At 39.9% G+C, this 23,724-nt stretch overlaps 1 protein-coding gene across 3 annotated transcripts in view; it reads left to right on the top strand.

The window, feature by feature from the left end:
• Positions 1 to 23,504, top strand: part of HRAS (HRas proto-oncogene, GTPase) — an 85,884-nt gene extending 62,380 nt beyond the window's left edge. For all 3 annotated transcript variants that reach the window (XM_039331233.1, XM_039331235.1, XM_039331234.1), the window contains exons 3-6: positions 8,172 to 8,350; positions 14,149 to 14,308; positions 15,395 to 15,519; positions 21,209 to 23,504. In XM_039331233.1, the coding sequence (XP_039187167.1) occupies positions 8,172 to 8,350; positions 14,149 to 14,308; positions 15,395 to 15,514 (459 nt within the window). In that variant the 3' untranslated portion in view covers positions 15,515 to 15,519; positions 21,209 to 23,504. The remainder of the gene's footprint in view (positions 1 to 8,171; positions 8,351 to 14,148; positions 14,309 to 15,394; positions 15,520 to 21,208) is intronic.
• Positions 23,505 to 23,724: the final 220 nt, after the last annotated feature.

Below are 23,724 nucleotides of genomic sequence, written 5' to 3'. Positions count from 1 at the left end.
TTTACCCCTTTCCTTATACCTTCTATGGCATGCCGAGGTATAGCCCATAATGGTATTTTGAAGTCACTTTTATAATACTTTCTCCACACTCTTAGCAAAGAGTTTCTTATAATATGAAACTTAAAAACCCAATCCACTTTTTTATTAAATATTAAATAGGCATGCCATCCAAAAAATAGGTCCCAGCCTTCCAAATGAAGTATTTCTGTATTTGTTAAATTCACCCAGTCGCTAATCAATGTCAATACTACAGCATCATAATACAATTTCATATTTGTTACCTTGAGTCCACCTCTCTCACGAAAATCTTGCATTATTTTAAGTTTCACCCTTGGTTTTTTCCCTGCCCAAACAAATTTATTAATACCTTTTTGCCATTCATCTAAATTACGTTAGTTCTTTAAGATAGGTAACATTTGGAACAAAAAAATAAACTTTGGCAGGACATTCATTTTAATAACTGCAATTCTGCCCATAAGGGATAACTGTAAATTATTCCAGTTTTTTAAATCCTTCTGTACCTCCATCCACAGCTTTTCATAATTATTTTTATACAATTTTACATTAGAAGCAGATAATGTAACCCCCAAATATTTTACCTTATCAACAATTTCAAAGTCTGTTAAGTTAACTAGAGCCTGTTTATCACCATTAGTCATATTTTTAGCTAGTATTTTTGTCTTATTATTATTAATTTTAAAGCCAGAAACACGTCCATATTGTTGAATCAATTGTAATAATTTCACCACCGAAGAAACAGGTTGAGACAAAGTAACAACCAAGTCATCTGCCAAGGCTCTTAATTTATATTCTTTTTTATTAATTTCTATTCCTTTTATTTCTTGAGACTCCCGAATTTTAATCAACAAAATTTCCAGTGTTAAAACAAACAATAACGGAGACAACGGGCATCCCTGTCTTGTTCCTTGTTCTATTACAAAAGCCTCTGACAAACCCCCATTTACAATAATTTGAGCAGTCTGTTTTTGATATATATTGGATAATACTTGTAATATATTTTGTCCAAAATTCATCTCCTTGATAAAACACAGCATAAACTGCCAATTCACTTGATCAAAGGCTTTTTCAGCATCCAAAAATATCAAGCCTGCAGAGACTTGGTTATTCTTTTCTAAATACTCTAATAAATTAATAATTTGTCTAACGTTAGTCTTCATATACCTTCCAGTTATAAAACCCGATTGATCCCTATGTATAAACTGCTGCAAGATCCCCATAAGCCTGTTAGCTAAAAATTTTGCAAAAATTTTGTAATCCACATTTAAAAGAGATATAGGCCTATAATTTTTAGGCAAAGTAAGATCTTGACTATCTTTTGGAATCAATGATATAAATGCATTAAGCCAGGATGGAGGGATCTCTAACCCCTGTAATAAATTATTAAACAGTTCACACAACGGTTGAATCATCTCTTCTACTAAAGCTTTATAATAAATAGATGTCAACCCATCCGTAACCGGCGCTTTGCCCAATTTCAATTGTTTAATAGCTGTAACAATTTCTTCCTTAGTAATTAAACCGTTAATCTTTTTTTCCTGATCTTCTGTTAATTTAGGAAAGTTAACTTTGCCTAAATAATTATTTATATCTGTAATTTGAATATTAGTACCCTTATATAATTTTGATAGTATTCTAAAAAAGATTTCTTAATCAATTCTTTCTGATAAACCAATTTACCATTATAATTTATTTTATCTATATTCCTCTGTTTCTGTTTTTTTCTTAACTGATAAGCCAACCATCTCCCTGGTTTATTAGCATTACAAAAGGTATTTTGTTTCATAAATAGCAAATTAGTTGCAGCTTGATCAGCCATCAGCATGTTAAATTGTGTTTTTAACAATTTTAAAGCTCCTTTAACCTTTTCATCTAAGGGATTTGAAATTAAAAGTTTCTCTGTTAATTTAATCTCCTCTTCCAAGTCTTTCCGTTTCTGAGTCTGTTTCTGTCTATGCAAATTATTCATTTTTATCAAAATACCACGCATAAAAGCTTTACTTGCATCCCAGACCATGGACATTGATGTTCCCTTGTTCATATTTAAAGTAAAATATTCCTTTAAACATTCCTTTAATTTATGAACATTTTTTTCTTGTTTAAATAAATTCTCATTCACCCTCCAGGATCTCCTATCTTCCTTCTCGACAAACAGTTCCATCCAAACTGGACTATGATCGGACAATGTCCTAGGAAAAATTTTTACATTCTTCACCCTGGTGTATAAATCTGTTGTGATCAAAAAGAAATCAATTCTTGAGAAAGATTGGTGTCTATCTGAGAAAAACGTAAAATCCTTTTCTTCTTGATTACGTTCACGCCAATAGTCTCTCAATTCCCAATCTTCTTTCATATCAAAAAAGGCTTTAGGTAATTTAGCATGTTTAAAAAAGGTAGAAGAGCCTTTTTTGTCCATTTGTATATCTAAGACACCATTCCAGTCTCCCATTAAAATCACAGATCTATAGTCCAACAAAGTTATTTTCTGATGTAGTAACCTATAAAATTGCTCCTGTTGCTGGTTGGGTGCATACAACCCCACAATAAGAATTTTCTTGCCATATAAACCAAGTTCAAGCATAACATATCTTCCGTAAGGATCTGATTCTAACAAGGTAGCAGATAAATTCTGTTTAACATAGATTACCAAACCCCCTTTCTTCCCAGGGGCGGGAGATACAAAATGAGATCCCAAGCGAGGATTATTTAAATATTTTTGATCTTTAGCTGTAATATGAGTTTCTTGCAAGCAAATAATATCAGTGTTATGTTGTTTCAAATAGTGGTAAATTTTTTTTCTCTTTTGAGGAATGTTTAATCCATTAACATTCCAGGACAGGAGCTTTGCCATCTCCCTTGGCCTTCAGCCTGGAGAAGATCCGCTCAAATTCTGCTGCTTATGAATATGTAGCAGAGCTTTTGGGTCTTGCTCCTCCCACCGGCACTGAAGCAATTTGCTGAGTAGATTCTTCAATTTCTTTTTCTTTTTCTTTTTTCTGTTGTTCTTTTTCTTTACGTTTATGTGCTGCACGGGTCATTCTCTGGTCTTTAACCTCTGGTTGAGACATCCATACCACCTGTCCAGCAGTCATCATCCCTGTACCTTCAGATTTCTGTTCCATCTCTTTGTCACTCAAGACTTTATGCATCATGGGCAAAGGAGAGCCTGCTCCCAGGACCGTTTTATAAAATTCCTTAGCTTTAGAAACTGTATTAAGTCTATAACGTGTCCCCGCATGGCTCAAAACAATGCCCATCGGAATCTCCCATCTAAATGGCATTTGTCTTGCTTTAAGTTCATTTACTAAAAAAGCAAAATCTTTTCTGCTTCTTAAAATTTTAGGGGGAATTTCCTTTAAAATAATAATATCTTGGGCAGCAATCTGAAATCTTTTATTATAAAAAGTTTGTAGAATCTGATTTCGCAAAGACTTCTTAGCAAAATATATCACCACATCTCTAGGAAAATTCCTCTGTTTTGCAATCCAAGAATTAACTCTATAAATTCTTTCCACATCCCCACGTAACTCTTCTTTATCAATATTCAAAATAACAGCCAAGTCATTAATCACCATTTCCATCAAATCTTGAGTTTTATCTTCTTTCAGACCCCTTATTCTCAAATCATATTCCATCTGTCTATACTGGAACATAAGAATATCATCTTGTGAAGTCTCCACTTTTTTCTCCATATCTTGAAATTTATAATCCAAAAGTTCAACTGTTTCTTCAATTTCCTCTACTCTGGAGTCCAGCTTCACAACAACTGAGGCCATTCCAGATAGAGCTAGAAGTATATCATCCCTCAAAATAGCATTATTCTGTTCTAAAAGCTCCTTCATCTCTTTCTTCATTTCCTCCTTAGTTTCAGATTTATTCTGGTCCAAAAGTTGTTTCATTTACTCCCTAAACTGTGAGACAGCACTTACCATTATTTCTTTAATGTCTTGTGCTGATGTGCCAGATGGGGGAGGTGAAGGTGGAGTAGATTTAGGTTGCTGCAATGAGGGTATTATTTTAAGTTGTTGTTGCACAGTAGAAGTAGCAGGAGAAGAAGTTACTTTAGAAGCTGCAGTAGCTGGTTGTCGTTTTGAAGCCATTTTAATTTATCTTCCTTTCTTCTTAAAAATACCGATAAAAATAAGTAATCAAAAAAAAAATTAAAAATAAGATAAAATAAAATAAAATAAGATCAATCTAAAAGTCCCCAAGAATAAAAAAGTAAAAAAAAGTAAAAAAAAAGCAGTATTAAACAACAATTCAGCCGATCCGTCTTTTAAAGGAAAAAAAACTTTCAAAACGCCATTTTACTTTCACTCTCACTTTTCCGCCCGAAAAAAAAGAAAAAGCTCAAAAAAATAAGAAAAAATCAGCAGATACTAAATAAACTAAATAAACTAAAAAAAAATAAAATAAAGCTAAACTATAAATAAAATCCTTTAAACAGTTCTGTCCGGTTTAAGATTACTCACGGTTTCTTTAAATACGGAGATGGTAGCGGCGTCTCGCTTTGTTTCCGAAGAAACAAAGACAGCTGAGAGGCGGAGAAGGCAATGAACTCCGAGGGAACCCTCTTTCTACACCCCTAAAAATAAAAATCCAGGGAGAGTTAAGAGGTTCTACCTCTATTCATGCGATCTCTACCCCTTCCCTTCGCCCGGGAAGGGGATTGCGAGCCGCGGGCCAGCTGGTAAACGCTGTGCTCCGCGGATCTAACACCTTCTCAGGAGGACGGCTACAAAGTAGCCGCCATCTCCACCGCTTTAACCACCGGAAGTCCTGATTTACTTGTCTTTTTATGGGAGGTCAAGATGGTCAAATGGGGCTCTCCTTTCATTTTATCCCTGCCGCCGCAGCCACTCATTTGGTTGTGTGCTTGTCTGACATAGTTGCCAGATCAGAAAGACTAAGGCAATCTACACACTGAAAATACAGTGCAGTCAAAATGCAAAAAGTATGGCAATGATATACATTTGGGGAGCACATAAAGCCCAGTTTCAGCCATCTCTCATCAGTTATCATTCCAGTTCACAAAACACTTGAGCCAAGGGCTCCTTGGAAAAACAGGTTTTCAATGCATGTCTAAAGCAGGCCAGGGGTGTATTCTTTACTAAAGTACTAAAGCAGTGGTTCTCAACCTGTGGGTCGGGACCCCATTTGGGGTCGAACGACCATTTCACGGGGGTCGCCAAACAACGCAGTCCGCCATTTTTTTCCCCTTTTCCTTAGCTGTGCTACTCCCTTTTATTCTATTGGCTTTTGAAAGCCAATAGAATAGACTCTCTGGAATAGAGTCTAATTCTATTGGCTTTCAAAAGCCAATAGGAATGGTCCAGGCTGTCTCTGCCCTGCTGAGCCCGCCAAAAGTCCCATTCTGCAAACGGTGCTGCACCAGTTGAGTAGTCCTCGACTTACGACCGGTTGAGTAGTCCTCGACTTACGACCGGTTGGGGGTCGCAGCATTAAAAAGGTTGAGAACCACTGTACTAAAGTTACTTGTTTAAGCTGTATTAAAGTATTAAGATATTTAAGATCCACTTTTCAAACAAGTAAGTAGCAAATCCTGCAGGATAGCATTGTTGCAGGTAAAACCCAATGAAAATTCACACAAAGAAACAAAATAGAAAGTTGGATTTCACATTGCATCATTCCCAAGGGGGGGGGGTTCAAGGTTAGGGAAGGCTGAGCTACAAATTGGCAATGGGCATGAAGTAGAACATGGTAACAGTTAACGAGAGTGTCATTATGACATTGTCTTCATCTCATAAATAAGATAGGCTTAAGTTTTCCTTTATTCCAGCACTATCTAAAGTAGGGGTCTTCAAACTTGGCCCTTTTATGACTTGTGTACTTCAACTCCCAGAGTTCCTCAGCCAGGCATGCTGGCTGAAGAATTCTAGGAGTTGAAGTACACAAGTCATAAAAGGGCCAAGTTTGAAGACCTCTGTTCTAAAGGATTCCTCAAGGTGGGCAAAATCTATTACACATTCATTACATTGGAGGGAAACTAAGCTTGGAGATAGAAAGGAGCAGCAGTGGGGATGCTTCATATTGATAGTTTTCTGTTGATTCAAAGTGGGTGAAGAGCAACATAATAAAAAAGTCCCAGAGGAAAAAGCATATGCCAGAGAGAGGGACACTATGATTACATGTTTTGCTTGCTTGCTAGAAAATACATAGTAAAAAATAAAATAAGGGATGGAGAGAATCCCCCTACTGAGAAATGTAATAATTAAGTATTTTTATTTTTAAACAAGTGAGATGTTGTGTAGTTAAAAATTTTAACATTTTACAGTAGCAGGTAACATTTTCTCTCTCATAATTCTGGACTTCCAGTATTTAGCCTTTTACTTACAACTTCTTTTTCAGAAAGTGAATGTCATAACTTTATTTTCTAAGAGCATCTGAAAAAACTATTGTTCATTTTTAAATAAATTATTAGAAAATAAAAAGATTAACATTATTAAATATTAAAGATACTTTTAAAAGTTTTAAATGGTACGTAAAGCAAGTGACATGGATATATGATTTATTTAGGAATGGAAAAAAGCCTTTTGAATTAGAATACTTCTAGCCCAGAAGAATTGAATATGAGAACAGGTCTATTCTGATTCCCCCCTCCCATAGTTATCATTTTATCTTGATGGACAATATTATGGCTGGGTGCGGAAAACATGGTTGCATTGCTCATGAACTCCACCCAGTACTTTTGCCCACATTTATATTTACTCTCCAGCTTATATGTCCATTGGTCAAAGGAGATGACTGTGATCCTCCTTTGGCACAGCTACTTTTAAAAGGAAGAAGTGCATACTAAATAAAGTAAAGAAAATAAGTTTGCAAAGTCTAAACAGCATGGTATCAAAGAAATACCTTGTCTGTCAGGGGAAAACATTGTGCTTCTAAAATGCGAGCTGCTGCTTTGACGCTAGACCAGACATGTCAAACACAAGGCCCGGGGGCCAGATGCGGCCCGCAAAGTGGTTTCATGTGGCCCGCGAAGCCATTCTGGAAACAGTGAGGGAATGGCCCCCACAGCCTTGGCCCTGGCCCAGGCAGGCCGAGAGCCAATGTACAATTTTGTGGTGGCCATCTATGCTGAAACACATTCACTCTTAGCTCCACAAGGCCATCTAGAAACAGCGAGGAACCAGCCCCTGCTGTGTCGACCCCGCCTCCTGGGTGCATGCTGGGGAGGTGTCACCCTTTGTGAGGAATGAAGAAATGGACCATCCTTGGCGCTTGCTCCGATCCCACCCCCTTCTGCCAAAGACCCTCAGATCTGTCCGACTCCTGCCCAGGCCCCCACAGGCACCCTTGACGCAAACGATATAGAGCTGGCCGTGCCCACCCAGTAGGCCACACCCACTCTATCCACACCCACTCAGTAGGCTACACCCGCCCTGGCCACACCCACCCAGCCCCTCAAGGGCAACCGCAATGCTGATGCGGCCCTCAATGAAATTGAGTTTGACACCCCTGCGCTAGAGGTATGAATACTTATCCTTTCTCTGAAGAGTACCTTGAAAAATATATGCATAGAATGCAACCTTCTCCATTTCCCTCAAAACAGGAAAGAAACAGTTTAAAAATGTTGCTGCCCTCAAGCAATTATAACTGGAAGTGGTTCCTTGGCCACCAAAAATTTGTGTACCCTTGCCTATGGTCCTCAGTGTGGTTCAGATTGCTGACTCTGGCCAACCCAGAGTAATGTGTCCCAGGGTATGAACTATGGATTCTAAGCAACCAGTTTGTTTTGATACTGACCTCCCAAAGGGCTGGGCCAAGCCAGAATTATTCTCCAGAGGAGCATTTAAGGGCAGATAGCTGCTATACAAAGCAGGCGCAGATTGGGAGACACAGAAAAGACCTATGGGATGAAAACAAAAGGGGGAGTGGCCTGGGGAGAAGGTAGTTGAGGCTTGGTCAAGAAACAGAGCTTGTGAAAGAAAAGAGGAGAGGCTTGCAGATACAGAGAGCAGCAACCTTGGAGCCAAGAAGATGGCAGTGATGCAAAAACTTGCCAAAAGGAAATGAAGGGTAAATAGCTAAGTTTGTGAGAAGCAAAAAGAGGAGCAGCCAGGGATAACAACCAGAAACAAATAATGTGCTGACCCCGCTCCTAATCAACCCTACCTCTCTCTTGACTGCAGGATTCGTACAGAAAGCAAGTAGTCATCGATGGGGAGACCTGCTTACTGGACATCTTGGACACAGCTGGCCAAGAGGAATACAGTGCCATGCGAGACCAGTACATGCGGACAGGGGAAGGCTTCCTATGTGTCTTCGCTATTAACAACACCAAGTCCTTTGAAGACATTCATCAGTATAGGTGAGTAGAACAATCTTCACCTGTACCGTGAAGGACAGTGTGCATCCTGTTTTAGAACCAGAGATCTGGAATAAGGGGATATGTGGCTAACACTTTTTTTCAGCCCATCCTAAAAAAAAAACAAGCCTCTCCCCTTGGTCTGATCAAAGCAGAAAGTTTCCAGCAACATTTCTACTGAAATATCATCCAAGCAAATTGCTGGTCAATCAGGAAAAATCCCAGGGAGGAGGGAGCATTCAAATGTTTGCCGTGACTACATCCTCTCTTGTTTGTTCCCTTTGTCCTTAATTAAGGGTGCTGTGCTGTACGTGTTAAGGGAAGGAAACTTGTATCGATCGCATATGAAGGGCAAAGAGAAAGAGAGAGAGAGAGAGAGAGAGAGAGAGAGAGAGAGATGAATAGGTTGATTGAGGCTTTGCTAATATTTTTCCTAGGGAAGCTGTAGCAATGTGTGTTGCTCATGCTGTTTTTAGAAGCCATCAATTGAGTATCTGAGTGCCAGGGGCACTGACATCCTTTGGCCCCACCCATCATCACTGTCAATAGAGATGACCCCTCCCCCCTCCTCTCCTTTGCCTGATTTTTCCAATAGATTGTGTTTTAGGACTGGCTAAACCAGAACATCCACATGCTTCCTTCTCTGTATGTAATGCAGCAGATGCAAAAGCCTGCATGCGGTTTTAGTTAAGAGTCCTACTTCTTTCTTGATTCCTCTAGGGTTCTTAAAGATCTTGTACTGAATCATGTTTGATTGTTATCTAAAGGCTATTGCATTCGTGGGTATGAAAAAAGAATGCCATTCTTTGGAGACATCATTAAAAAGCAGAGGGAACTCTGCAAGTTTATCAAAGGGTTATGGACCTAAAAAAAAAAAAGGCTTGGTAAGATGTAGGCAGAATTTAAGTTCTGCTGTTAGTCACTGTGTTTCTAAAATAATGTAAAAGAATAAATAGTTGTTCCACTATTCCAGGCTTACAGAGGGACTCTGATTGTCTTTTTCTGCATCTATTTTCCTGTACTGGTCTCTAGTGAATTCTTGCCCCATCATACTTAGTCAGAATGGCCATTCTGGATGTTATAGTTCACTGAATCTGGAATCAAGATTTACATTAAAAGTCTGAAAGAAGGAAGAGTCTCTTACGTCTCTTTTCCAACACATAAAAGCTGTTTTCACTTTTTAATGTTTAAAACAGGGCACGCTATACAAGAAAAACTACATGTTTTAATTTATTCATTGATATGTAGATTTGCTTAACTAGATTAGTCAATTTTCACCTATGAGCAATTAGCGTGCAATTGGGATAAGTGTCCTACACAATTCTGCGTACAAAATACACTTCTTCAAGTAAGACAGGGAATGAATGGCTAAAAATGGATGCACATTTCTTTACCCTGATAATAAGATTTTAGTAATCTTAAATAAAACAAATGGTATATGTTTTTCTGTGGCTCACTGCTAAAAGGAGAAAAGAAAAATCCACACACCTGAGGGAGAAGTATGTTACAAGGGTTCCTCAAATGACGATGGTAATTGGGTAGAATTTCTGTCACTAAGTGATGAGGTTGTAAAGCATGATATCATGTGACTGGATTGCTCAGTGATGGCAATCCTGGCACTCCCCATTGCTATTGGTAGCTGAATCCCAGAGGTTGTTAAGGGAGATCCCGATCCCACTCCCAACTTAGTCCTCCTACCCCACTCCCAGCCTTGGTAATGTAAGGGACTGGTTCCTCTAACTCCCTCTCCCATCTATTCCCCCCCCCAATCTCTGCTCTTTTGGCTGCCCTCTTCTCCACCACCTCTGCTGACCTTCCCACCCTGCACTCTGCTGGCCCCAACTGACTTTTGCTGCCATCCTCCTGCTGCTGTTGAAATGCACCTGACCTGGACTTACATGACGAACCTGGCTGTGCCAGACCTCCTTCCTGAGGCTGCTTGTGCCATTATCCAAGTTGCGCAGTCTGTTTTCGTGAGTGTAGGGCCAGTGAGTGCATGGCGGCAGGGCCAGTGGAGCACAGGCTGGTGGGGGTGGCTGGGGCTTGGTGCTGTGACAGCACCGGGACTGAAGTAGCGCCCTTGGGGTGGCGGCAACTGGCTGAGATGGCTGAAGGCCTGGAGCTTCTACTTCAGCCCCAGTGCTGCTGCCTGCGCCGAGGATGGCTACTGTGCAGGCCAGCTGAAAGAAGAAGAGATGGGAAGGAAACTGGCAGATGGGGGAGTTGAAGCGCTCCTATAGTAGGAGGGCTGCCAAGTGCCCAAATTTTGATCATATGACCAGAGGGCCACTACAGCAGTCATAACTTCAGAGACTGGGCCTAAGTACCCTTTGTTCAGAGCCACCATAACTTGATTCAGTCATTGAATGAATGGGGGTAACTGGAGAATTACCTGTAGTTGTAACTTTCCTTGAAAAACTACTCAAATCGCCTAGAAAATCAGCAAGCTTAATGGAAATTAATTGGCTCTGATAAGCCTGAGTGCATCTCCTGGGTCAGTGTTCTCAGTGTCGACAACTTATTGTGAAGCAAGGAGCCCAGTGTGGCCTGTTTGAGTAAAAGAGGCCGGGCTGGTTCCTTGGGGAACAAGGAAACCCCCTCCCCCTGCACCTGTAGGGCAGCCAGGTTGCTTTGTGATCTGGATTCCAGGCTGACTGAAGCTGTAATTGAGTGCTGACAAAGGATTTGAGCTCTATTCCTTGCTCAGGGAGGCCTGCTCACTGCTTTATTCAAATGTTGTAAGAAGGGGATATCTATAAAGAAGGTATGATTGGCAGTATGATGAGAGAGAAGAGACAAGAAAGAAAAAAACAGATAGCAATAGAGATACACGGAGTATCTGTCCAGATTATAGTGCAGGAGAAAAAGAGCCATGACTTGGGGCTTCTTCTATGCCATGAGGGTAGACAGCTGGATACCCTCTCCCCCCAATAAAAGCAGCCTGGGAGCAATATGTGTAGAATTGAAAAAAAGATGACTAAAGATAACATGATTTAGGGGAGAAAGAATGGAGGATCTCCCTCCTATGATGCAAAATGACCAAAAGTGGCCAATTAGGAATAGTTAATAATCATAGTAAGAGAAGAAGAATAGAAAGGAAGGACAGAAGAGTGGGAAACTGAATGTAAAAACTACTGGAAGGAGACTGAAAACAGAAGAAGTGTCAGGATACATCTTAAGAATACTTTTGAATTATGTGAAAGCAGAGGGGAAAAAATCTTCCACATTTAGAGCTTCCGGATCAGCAAATTCTGCTAGAACTGTTTAAGGTTGAATTATGATAACTGCAGCTCTTGACTGTCATTGTCAGAAGTTGGAATTGCTGAACTTCCTGTGTCAGGGAAATCACAGTGTTAAGAATATATCAATTTCCATAAAGAGATTAGCTACTACTAGGAAATTATCAGTAACCACATTACATCAACTCTGTTTCAGCTATTTTGTGATCTGCACTGCTGCTTGTGATGGATAGAGTTTGGTCATTATCAGTTCTTGTGGGAAATGTTAATTATGAGTAAAAAAAATTGGAGCACTTCAAATGCACATGAACAATGAGAAGGGGCATTTTATCATACTTACTGGATGTGGTGTAAAGCCAGAAAATTTTGGATTCAAATACATAGACTGATTCAGGGGATTTTGAAGTTTAATATACAATTAAGACTAGAGGTCAGTCTTTTGGGACTGAAGGACAGTTGGAAAAAAAAGTCATGGAATTTTGTTTTTGTATATGATTCCTGCAGCAAGACTGTTATATGCACAAAGATGCAAAGATTTAGTATTACCCACAATAGAGGAATGGGTGATGAAAGTGATGGAACTTGTTAAGATGGCCAAATTGATTTCTTTATTAAAGAAATGACAATAACTGTTTATTGCTGACTGGAAATCCCTTGTGTGCGTTTTGTGGAAAACATTAAAAAATGACCTTATGATTTATGGATTTGATGATTAGACAGAAAAGAGACATGTAACTTTAGAGAAAGTTATAATAAAATAATAAATAATAAAATATACATTTATAATTGTACTTAACTGCAGTAAAGATCAGAAACCACTTTGTATCTTTTTTCTTTCTTTTCACTTTTTTCTTTTTTCTTCCTTGCTTTAAGTTAGTTTGTATTAGTTTTTCTTTCTTTTTAAAATCTTTGACAACATTATTAAAATAAAGAGTAGGAAACCAGAGAACCTGTCTGCTCCACATGGTTGTTCCTTTCTGAAGTTAGTGATAGTTTAGGACTTTCTGCTAGATTGTCAAGCAGGTGCCTTTGTTCTGCCCTCTCTGCCACATGTATGCACATATACATGATTCTTCATACAGTGTGATGGCAAGTCTATTTAATATGAGGGCTTCCATATAAGGCTTTGTGGCTTTCAGTGTTTCATAGAAAATAGATTCTTGTAGGGTAACAAATACATTAGGGTATATGATTTCATAGGTTTAATCTGTTCATGAATTTGCATACTCTGAAATATATTCTACCTTGTGTAATTGTGAAATGTAACAGTGCTTAAGATACCATAGGAATCTGTGCTATTATTTTTCTGTAGCAAATTAACAAAATTACATCCCTGAGATGTTTTAATTTGCAAAGAATTTTTAAAGTCCCCTGCAAATTTAAAACAAAAATCCTGGGGATGCAAATGAGAACTTTAGGATACTCTCTCCCGTTTTTATTTGTCTTGAAAGTGTATTTCTCTGTTCCATTTTTGTGTCATCTCAATGATCTGCTGTGGACTTATGCTCATGATGTGCATGAGCTGGGAAGAGGATGCTAGTGGCCTTGATGCCTTCAAGGTCTTACTTTTCATTTCTTATCTTCCTATCACAGGATTTGCCCCAACACCACCATATCTGCATAAATCAGGGGTAGTCAAGCTTAGTTGGCTCAGGAATTCTGGGAGTTGAAGTCCACGAGTCATAAAAGAGCCAAGGTTGACTACCCCTGGCATAAATGAATACTTTGTTTGATTAAATTGTATCAGCTGTGTTTTCTTTAGGTTGCCAGCTTCTTCCAGGACAAGGAAAATTAGTCTTTTAATAATGAACTAATCTTAAATGTGAATATTCTGACCTCAGTAATTCCCTATCTCAGTGGTTTGCAACCTTTTTAATGCCGCGACCCCCCAACCAGTCGTAAGTCGAGGACTATTCAACCAGTCGTAAGTCGAGGACTACTCAACTGGTGCAGCACCGTTTGCAGAATGGGACTTTTGGCGGGCTCAGCAGGGCAGAGACAGCCTGGACAATTCCTATTGGCTTTTGAAAGCCAATAGAATTAGACTCTATTCAAGAGAGTCTATTCTATTGGCTTTCAAAAGCCAATAGAATAAAAGGAAGTAGCACAGCTAAGGAAAAGGGAAAAAAAATGGCGGACTGCGTTGTTTGGCGACCCTCGTGAAATGGTCGTTCGACCCCAAATGGGGTCCCGACCCACAGGTTGAGAACCACTGCCCTATCTGATTTGCTTGAATTGGAAAATTTAGCTTTACTGGAGGAACGGAGCAGAGATTAAGACTAATCCCATATCCTTAAGTTCTGAGGCAAACAATGTCCAGAGGAGGAATGTGGGGTATTTTGCTCTAAAAGCGGTATTGACAAACGCATCACTGGTTAGACACCGGGCAATGAAAGGACGATAATGCTTTAAGAGGACATTGGTGAGAGGGAAAGCCTCAACTCAAACTCTGTGAGTTAGGTTTATTATATTCTTAGGTCATTAAGCTCTTAAAAATCATGGGCCTTGTATAGAAATGTTGGCTTTCGTTAATTTGTCCCATTTTTGTTTTCTGTGTTTCAGAGAACAGATCAAGAGAGTGAAGGACTCTGATGATGTGCCCATGGTGTTGGTGGGGAATAAATGTGATCTTCCTGCCCGGACTGTGGAAACGCGGCAAGCCCAGGAGCTGGCTCGGAGCTATGGGATTCCATACATAGAGACGTCAGCCAAAACTAGACAGGTATACTGAGGTGGGGGGGGGGAGGAAAGTGCAAACAATTCAAACTCACTTTTTTCACTTTCACTCTTGAGGAAAGAATCCACTCCATACTCGCAAGATGTAATCTTCAGGGTTTCTATGGTGAAAAACCAAGCTATCTTCTGGAGAGTCTGTTGAACTTTTCATTTTTGCCCTTGTTAGTCAGAGGGAGATTTTTGGCTCCTTTGCATTGCTTCTGCAATCAGCTGAAGATCTGCTGTGTTGAATCATTGGCCCTGGATTTGAATTGTGTATCAAAGAAACTTAGTTTAAATTCCATCTTTGCTGACTCTCTCTTCTGATAGAAAAATGTCCAACTCATGCCCCTCCAAGGAAATTACATACTTTTCAGAATTGTGTAAACAGATGACTGTTCAGTTTACTTTCTTTGTTTGTATAATCCTGTCGTGGTTGTCTGACTTAGCTGGGCTGGAGCTGGCCCTTAGCGCCATTGAGCCAATAATAGGCATTTACTGTTGGGTTACTAGGGTTCCAGCTGGTAGTTATTGAGCAGGTTGTGTAGTTTCTGCTAATGGTTCCTAGGCAGTGGGGAACAGAAGTGAAAATTACAGCAAGTTTGGATTAAGAGTGGCTTTGTTCCATTAAGATGATGCTGGGACATAACTGGCAGGTAGCCTGGTTTAGCAGTTGTCACTAGCAGTAACAAAGGCAAATGTTCAGCCAACAGTGGTGGGGGAATTCCATACTTTGCTGTTTGTCCAAACTGTACACATATTTGCTGCCAATTTAGGCAGTCAGCTCTCTGGGTCTGAGGTTTGGATTCAAAAGGGGCACTTGGTAAACAGTCACACCATTGTCATGTCTACCAATTCTGCCAGTTATTTCTACAACGTCTACCAGCTCACAATTACATGGTTTCGTGTTTGTAGTTTGGGGAGAAGGAGAGCAGCTTTTATCTCCTTGAATCAAATCCTAGATTAGCTAGTAATGCATTCAGAACTGACCAGCAGTGGAAAACACATGTTTAACTACTCTTGGAAATGTCCTTTCCCTTTGCTTACACACGCAAATACATGATGTTCAAAACACTTCATTAACTTGTTGCAGGGAGTTGAAGATGCCTTCTATACTTTAGTGCGAGAGATCCGGCAGCACAAACTACGTAAATTGAATCCTCCAGATGAAAGTGGTCCAGGCTGCATGAACTGCAAATGTGTAATATCATGACCAAGGTAAGTCACTGGGAGAAAAAGAGCAGTTTTGTTAGCGAAAAAGGCCACTCAGATTATGTACCGAAAAAACTGTTTCCTTTGAACCCATGCGTGGCCCCCATCCCTGCCTTCTTCAGTATTATGAGTCCGATCCCCTTCAAGAAGGCAGAATGTGTCTTGTCAGATACTGGCTACAAAACTGGCCACTTCCTCAAAAGGAAGTCTATTTTTACTACAGTTCTTGAAGGAAAATGCTTTGAATTAGAATGCTACCAAGAATGAGGAGACATTGACCATTTTTTTCTTTATCCACGAGACTGATTTGAATCAAAGCACCTGCATCTGTATTTGCTTTTCTTCTAACTTGGATACCCCGTTTTATATGACTCTTTTTTTTTTTCTTGTTTTCTCTCCTCCTGCTTTTCAAGTTTCTGGCTGATATCTGTTGCTTTTCTCAGGAGAGGTTTGCACTGCTGTCCTCCCATGCCTTAGTCCTGTCTTCCTTTGTGGACAGGTGTCATATATATATATATGTTTTCTGAGGTTTTCGCGGTGTTTGTATGTAGGTCTTTGGTTATTTGGGTTTTCTCCCGCGTAAAATTGGAAGTGTCTTGGCGACGTTTCGACAAAGTCCCATTCGTCATCTTCAGGCTGGTGCTTTCAGCTTCGTGCTGCTCGAAGCACGAAGCTGAAAACACCAGCCTGAAGATGACGAATGGGACTTTGTCGAAACGTCGCCAAGACACTTCCAATTTTACGTGGGAGATTGCTTTGAAGAGCCAAAGTTTGTCCTGGGTTTAATAATAATAATAATGTGTTGGTGGTCAGCATCTATTTGAGAGATTTTATAGGGAGGAATTAATGCCTGACAGCACTCATAATTCAGATATTTAAAATTCATGCTCTGAGACCTGTACTGTACTGAACCCTGTGGTTGAAATACAAATAGAAAACATATTGGAATGATTCCCCCCCCCCCCAGTGTATTTGGTATTTAGTAGAACACTAAGAGAGGAAAATGCATTTGGAAATACATTGTACATAGTTTATAAGATTAGAATTTTAAGAAAAGCTCTTTATTGCCATTATTCAGGAGTCAGGTGTCAATACACACAACACACACACACACACACACCACTCCTATATATTTAATTGTGATGGCTCAGCAGTTAAAGACTGTCATCTGGCAGTCCAGGTTCAAGACTCAAGCGCCATTCAACGGGGTGAGCTCCTGTTACTTGCCCCAGCTCCTGCCCATCTAGGAATTCAAAAACATGCAAAAATGAGTAGATTAACAGGTACCACTTTGATGGGAAGGTAGCAGCTATGACTTTGGCGTATAGCCATGCTGGCCACATGACCATGGAAATGTCTTCGGACAACACTGGCATATATAGAGCCATAGATACACTCTCCTAAATTTCTAAACGTGACTATTAAGACTCACAGTTTTTAAAGGAGTTTGTAAATACAGATTCTTCTGTGTAGCCTAGAACCTCAGTGGAGAGAGGATAGCAGATGAGCAGGAATCAGAGCAATTTCCTCCTTCTATTTTATATATTATAAAAAGAATATTTTATGTATTATAAAAAGAACACTTCCTTCCAAAAAAATTACAGTTGAGAAGTGAAGAGGTGTAAAGTTTCATCAGTTGAGATCTCTCAGCAGGCTTAGTTTTTAACTGTACCTAGCACAGCTGCTATTGTTAAAGTGTGTGTGTGTGTGTGTGTGTGTGTGTGTGTGTGTGTCTGTGTGTCCAGATGTGCAAATAATCCAGATGTTTCAGAGTATTTCCTGTAGCCTGAATGTGAGATGGGGTGGGTGGGAGTAACTTCCTGTGCTCTCACTGCTGAAACTGCAGATTAATCCCAAATGCTTTTTAAAATGCTTGGCTTAAGAGAGAGGCTACTGCCAAAGGCTGAGGGGAGGAGAAAATCCAGTGTCGGCCAAGTGTGTCTTCATTCCTACATCCTTTGCACTACCCACACTGTGTCCTTAAGGCAGAGGCCTGGCCTGCCTGAAATCTTTTCTTTTCACCGAAGAGAACATCACTTGGCAATATTTATCTAGGTGTGGTTTGTGCTCCCTTAAGGAGCGGATGGGAGTTGGTTTTTTCCTCAACTTGTTATAATGTAAGTGGGATCTGGTTTTATGTCAAACAGGGACTTTCCAAGAAGACCCATTCTCTCTGTTAGACTTGGAGAATTATGTCAAGGTGGAGATAAGGAAAAAGCATGGCACATAATAAACATGAAGGTTTTGGACTTTTTCATTTTCCTCTCTGTTCACACTGCCTTTATATCTGCTCTTATTTTTTCATTGTTCTATATTTAATAACAATAATAATAATAATAATCTATCTAATATAAATAAAAATGTAATGTTCGTTTGTTCAAAATCTTAAATCTCCGAAAGTTCTTCACCGATTGCTTTGAAGTTTTGACACAACGTTGCATTCGAATACATGCGTGTTTTTATATACCTACTATTATATAGATGTCACACCTGTGGCAGGTAAAAACATGCTTTTTTGAAAAACAGAGCTGGCAAACCAGACAATCTCTATATCTGCACAGACAATGGAACAACAAAAAATATTGTATACCCGCAAGCATTGTGAAATTAAACATATTACAAACGTGCACTTTCTCTTTTCTTTCTTTTCCATTTAACCAGACTGAGCCACAGCAACGCGTGACTGGGTACAGCTAGTAATAATAATAATAATGTTGGAAGGGACCTTGGAGGTCATCAAGTCCAACCCCCTGCTCAGGCAGGTAACCCTATACCATTTCGGACAAATGGCTGTCCAGTTTTTTTCTTTAAAACTTCCAGTGTTGGAGCATTCACCGCTTCTGGAGGCAGGTTAATTGTTCTAACTGTCAGGAAGTTTCTCCTTAGTTCTAGGTTGCTTCTCTCCTTGATTAGTTTCCATCCGTTGCTTCTTGTCCTGCCTTCAGGTGCTTTGGAGAATAGCTTGACTTCCTCTTCTCCGTGGCAGCCCGAGATATTGGGACACTGCTATCATGTCCCCCCTCGTCCTTCTCTTCATTAAACTAGACATACCAATTCCAGCAGCCTTTCCTTATATGTTTTAACTGCCAGTCCCCTAATCTTCTTTATTGCTCTTGTCTGTACTCTTTCTAGAGTCTCAACATCTTTTTTACATCGTGGTGACCAAAACTGGATGCAGTATTCCAAGTGTGGCCTTACCAAGGCATTGTAGAGTGGTATTAATACTTCACGTGATCTTGATTCTTTCCCTCTGTTAATTTGTACAGTATATGTATTTTATTTTATTTATATAATACACTTACAAACTTGCCTATATTATTTTTATAAATGACTCAAGGAGGCTAATGTCCTTTCTTCCTTCTATTTTTTCCCACTACATCCCTGTGAGGTGAGTTGCGATGAGAGACAGTGTCTGGCCCAAAGTCACCCAGCTGGCTTTTTATGCCTAAGGTGGGACTAGAATTCACAGTCTCCTGGTGCCTCTATACCTCTATACCAGGGGTGTCAAACTCGCAACATCACGTGATGTGTCATGACGTATCGCGACTTTTTCCCCATTGCCAGAGCTGGGGTGGCTGTGGTTTCAGCATGACGCATATGGGCCAGCAGTTTGACACCTCTGCTCTATATCAAACTGGGTGTCGTGTTCTTCGTGGTGAAACCACTTGAAGGAGACATTATCATTGTCTTTGCATTAGTGTTTGAGCCATTTCTGTTCACATCAGCTTCTGAAGAGTTGGGCACAGGGCACATTTGAGTGCCCTATGCCCACATGTGGTTTGAGAAGAGTATGCTTTGAGCTTAGCAGCAGCACATGTGGTTCAGGCCTAGGAGGATTGCCTTATTATGTTAGTTTGCCTTGAGGAAGTACTCGGCTATAGGTATGCATATTTTACATTTCTTTGGGACTGACTCAACTGTATGCTGTGCTTGAGCTCTTCTCCCATTTCATAGCTCCCCAAAGTATGCCATTGCAACACTATAAAGGATTATATGGTGTTTATTTCAGTCATGGGAATCTGATCTTACACAAAATAATAATTATTAATATAAAAGATAAGCTAGGCATATACATACTAGTCTCTGCACTACTGAACCCAAATCAGAATTCAAATATATTTATTTTATTTATATCCTGCCTTTGTTATTTTTATAAACAACTCAAGGTGGCATGTGTAATGCTCCTTCTTCCTATTTTCCCCACAACAACCACCCTGTGAGGTAGATTGGGCTGAGATGGGCGAGTGACTCAAAGACACTCAGCCAGTTTTCCTGCCTAAGATACGGCTAGAACTCAGGGTTTCCTGGTTTCTAGCCTGGTGTCATAACCACTGAACCAATTTGGTGGATGATGCTCTTCTGTCTTATTGTATTAAATCACCAGCCATCAAATTTATGATGGACGAAAGTAAATGTGTATCTATGACATTTCACAGAGCAGGGCTAGCATGTAAATAGAGGTTTGAGGGCCTTGTGCTCTGCATAATAAAGAAACAGTGATACCAGGAGGCTTGCCCACCTGAAAAGGTTCTTATATCTAAAACAGACGAAGATAATATAGATTTACTATATTGCACTATAAGCAAATGAGCACATCCTACAAATCCAATGAATTCATTTCCTGGCGAGCTCAAGAATATGAAGGATTATAATTTTGTAAATCAGAACACTGATGTAATCACAGCATCATCTTGAGGTTAGTAAATAGTACTACAGTCACTTTTTACTTAAACAATGAACTACATGGGTAAGTAAATTTCAACAGTGTCAGCAAAGGACAGTTTGCTTTTCTTTTTTTTGTGGCTCAGCAGTGATCAAGGAAGCAATATCTTAATGAGGTCCATTGTTTGCGTATGGTTAAGCTATCACAATGACTTAATTGGTGTAACAGTTTGGAACCCTCAGAGGCAGTTGTAATCCTCCCCCCCCACATTGGAGACAGTTCACCCATTCACCAGTATGTGAGCGGAGAGGTAGACTGACAACCTGAAGAAAGCTTGAACGAAGTCTAAATTTGGTTTTATGTAGAAAATCAAATGTAGGATTTTCAGTAGTTACTATGTAAGTTCAGCAGATTCAAAATATACTTGGCACTGTAAGTTGCCACTGGCTCTTTTACAACACCACAAATGTATTGCTCTGTGAAATGCTACTGTGGGAGAGCAAAATGCTTCTCTTCTAAGCATTAACCACTTGCTGCTGAGCTACTGTTTCTGCATACCATGTTAAGTGCAAAAATGCCTGGGGGGGGGTATATTATCCACAATCAAACTACTCAGTTCTTGAACAAGAGCAGCAAGCAGTCGGATTGAGAACTGCTATCCTATGAAGCAAATACACACTGGTGTATAGATTTATCTCCCACTCATGGTTAACAAAATTCTGACATCAATATAACCAATATACATGCACGCACGCATGCATGCATACATAGCATAATTTCCCCCTTCAGGAATGTGTGACTGGGATTAATCTTGAAATAATTTCAGCACACCAACACACACTACCCTTGGCATTTTAAATTGATCCCTTCGGTTACTTTTTTCTGTACTATCTAATAGTTTAATTATTTCATGTACTATATTGATCTGTTGTAATTTTTGTACTCTTGATTTTGTTGTTGAATTGCATAAATAAGCAACTTTTTGTAAAAGGCTTTTCATTTTGTTTTACTCTTCACCTTTTCTGTTTGCAGTGGACCAGATGTGACTTGGAAGGCTTTCTACTGTGTGTAGCATGGAGATGGAGGCGATGTGAAAATAGAATCAAATGGATTTGGGGAAAGGAAAGATGGGGTGATGTCTGCAGGCCCCCCCAAGGGCTCCACATGGACAGTTTTAAAAATTCACCAAGGCCTGCAAGGAACTGTTTTATTGTTTAAATCTCCCCCCCTTTTTTGCCTTTCCCCCCCTTCCTGGCAGTGTGTACAAAGCCACATAAGGAATTGCAGTAAGTTATTATTTGGTGGTCTTGACACTGGTTTTGCCATCTCTATCATTGTTCCAAGGGATTGAGTGTCTGAAAGGTGGCTCATGCAGGGAAAGACCCATCTTTTGTTTCTTCAATCAGCTTGAGATCAGCTCACCAAGAGCAAAGCCTGGGCGCATCTGCAGGCGGACTGGTTTCCCACTTTGGTGCTCCAAGGCATGCAAGACAGGGAGCAAACCCTGTAATTCCCAGCTTGGAGGGCTCCATCTGAAAGAAAGCTAGCTGTTGTCAGCAGAAGACCAAGTCTCTTTGGAAGGCACAGCCAAGAAGATTCACTTGTCTGTCATTCCATGGGGGGGGGGGAGAGAAAATGCTCTGAGTTTTAGGAAGTGGGTAGGAAAAGGCATAAAAATAATTATACCTGTAGCTGTTCATGGAACATAGTTCCACGTGTCTCCACCCATTGATTTATCTCTGTGTAAACAGGAAAGATAATTACGCCTCTTACTTTGGGCTAATATTGTCTCCCCTGTGCTAGAACAACCCAGTCGTTGTCCTTGCAGAGAGATGATGTTCAGTCTGTTGGACATCTCTTCAGGCCTGGCCATTATCTTCAAGAGTCCTTGAGAAGGGGTGGAGGGAAAGAGGGGTGCCAGTTTTTAGATTTGCCTTTTTTCTCCTTCCTTTTTATGGTGCTGGGAGAATGTGTAAACATATAAATTGTCTTTACCTGAACCTGTTGATGGAGATTGAAGGATCTTGGATTTTCCAACTCTGAATTGAGCCCAACCTTTGCTCATTCCGTGCTGCATCAAAGGGAAACAGTCCCTCCTCCTTATATCTTTAGGGGGCATGGGAAGCTTTTTGTATTTTTTTTTTCCCACAACCTTTGTGTCTTACAGGCTGACTGGGAAGAATTATCCAGTGGGCAAGAAAGGGTGACTTGTATGTAGGCTTTCCTGTTTGTTGTTGGCATGGTCTTCCCCCTCCCCCCCCCCGACTCCCCAAGATTTCTATGCTTGTTGCCTGTGTCAAGGCTGTCTTCCCTAGTGTGCTTCTTGCAACATTTGTGTACTAACCTGGAGGTGGAGCTGGTCTTTGGAGACATGGGAGCCTGTTTCCGTGTTCCTGCTCCATTCTCCGTTCTCCCTCGTAGCCGCTGTGCCTACGTAATTGCATGCACAGCTCCAAATCCTGCTGTCAAGGAACAGTTCCTCTGTATTTCTGTGACTACTTGCTGTAATTCAAAGCTTTTCTGGTAAAATACCACAACCAGATCCTCATCACTGGCTGAATTAAAGAAAACCAGCCTAATAATTAGATAACAAGCATGATTTTTTTTTTTAAAAAAAAACAACTGTTGGGAGTATTAAAGAGAACCCAAACCTAGCCTTAAATGTCATTAAAAGCGATTTTGTTCTCAAAAGCGTTGGTGTGCATACTGTACCTTTTTGGATTTATGTTCCTTTTATTCAAACTCCCTGTACTATTTGTCATCCCTGCATTATATCTCAGGATGAAAATAGTTATCGATATTTAAATCCCAAGAAACAGCTTCATTGTCCACACATTTTTGCCACTGAAATATGTGTCTTAAAAAGTAAACATTGGTTTATTTTTGTTAATTGTTTAAAATACCCATTTCATTTCTGGATGAATTTACTATTTGATCAGGTTTTTCTCAACACCAGGCATTCTTAATAGCAGGATGGCTTATTGTCGATGTTGACCAGATATTGAGAGAGGCCTCTGTGTTTATTATAATGGTGCTATCAAGATGAAACACTGAAAATGGTACCATATCATCAGCGTCAGCTCTATAGGCAGCTTATTGAAAAAACCTATCTCAAGAGGTTTTTTTTTTCACTGCTCCAAAAACTTGATCCATTGATTTCTACCAATATAATTCAAAGTACAAATTTAACTAAGCTTAGATCTGCTTTATAATTTGTTATAGAATCTTAGCAGGGCAAGGTGAATTTAAACAAATGGATGATAACTGTACTTCTATCCTAAGGTAGATGTCCAGGAATGTCCTAAGGAGAAACTATAAAGCAGCAGGATTTTTTCCTTTGCTGTTCCCCTCTTGTTAAAATAGCCCATCTTTTCATGGGTTATGAGCTAGCCAGAGAATTTGGCCAAAGCAGAAAGGCAGCCACTTCACAAATTCTACTCTTGGCTTGGGTCCCATCGTTGCTTGTAATGGCTAACAAACTTTAAGCATCTGTTTACATGAAAAAATGAATGTGCCTGAATTAAGGCATTGAAATCTAATTAATAAAC

Source organism: Crotalus tigris, unplaced genomic scaffold, assembly GCF_016545835.1.
Source record: "Crotalus tigris isolate CLP2741 ecotype Arizona unplaced genomic scaffold, ASM1654583v1 scf7180000024436.1354646, whole genome shotgun sequence".
Lineage (NCBI taxonomy): Eukaryota > Metazoa > Chordata > Lepidosauria > Squamata > Viperidae > Crotalus > Crotalus tigris.
This window is presented reverse-complemented; position numbering and strand designations above follow the sequence as displayed.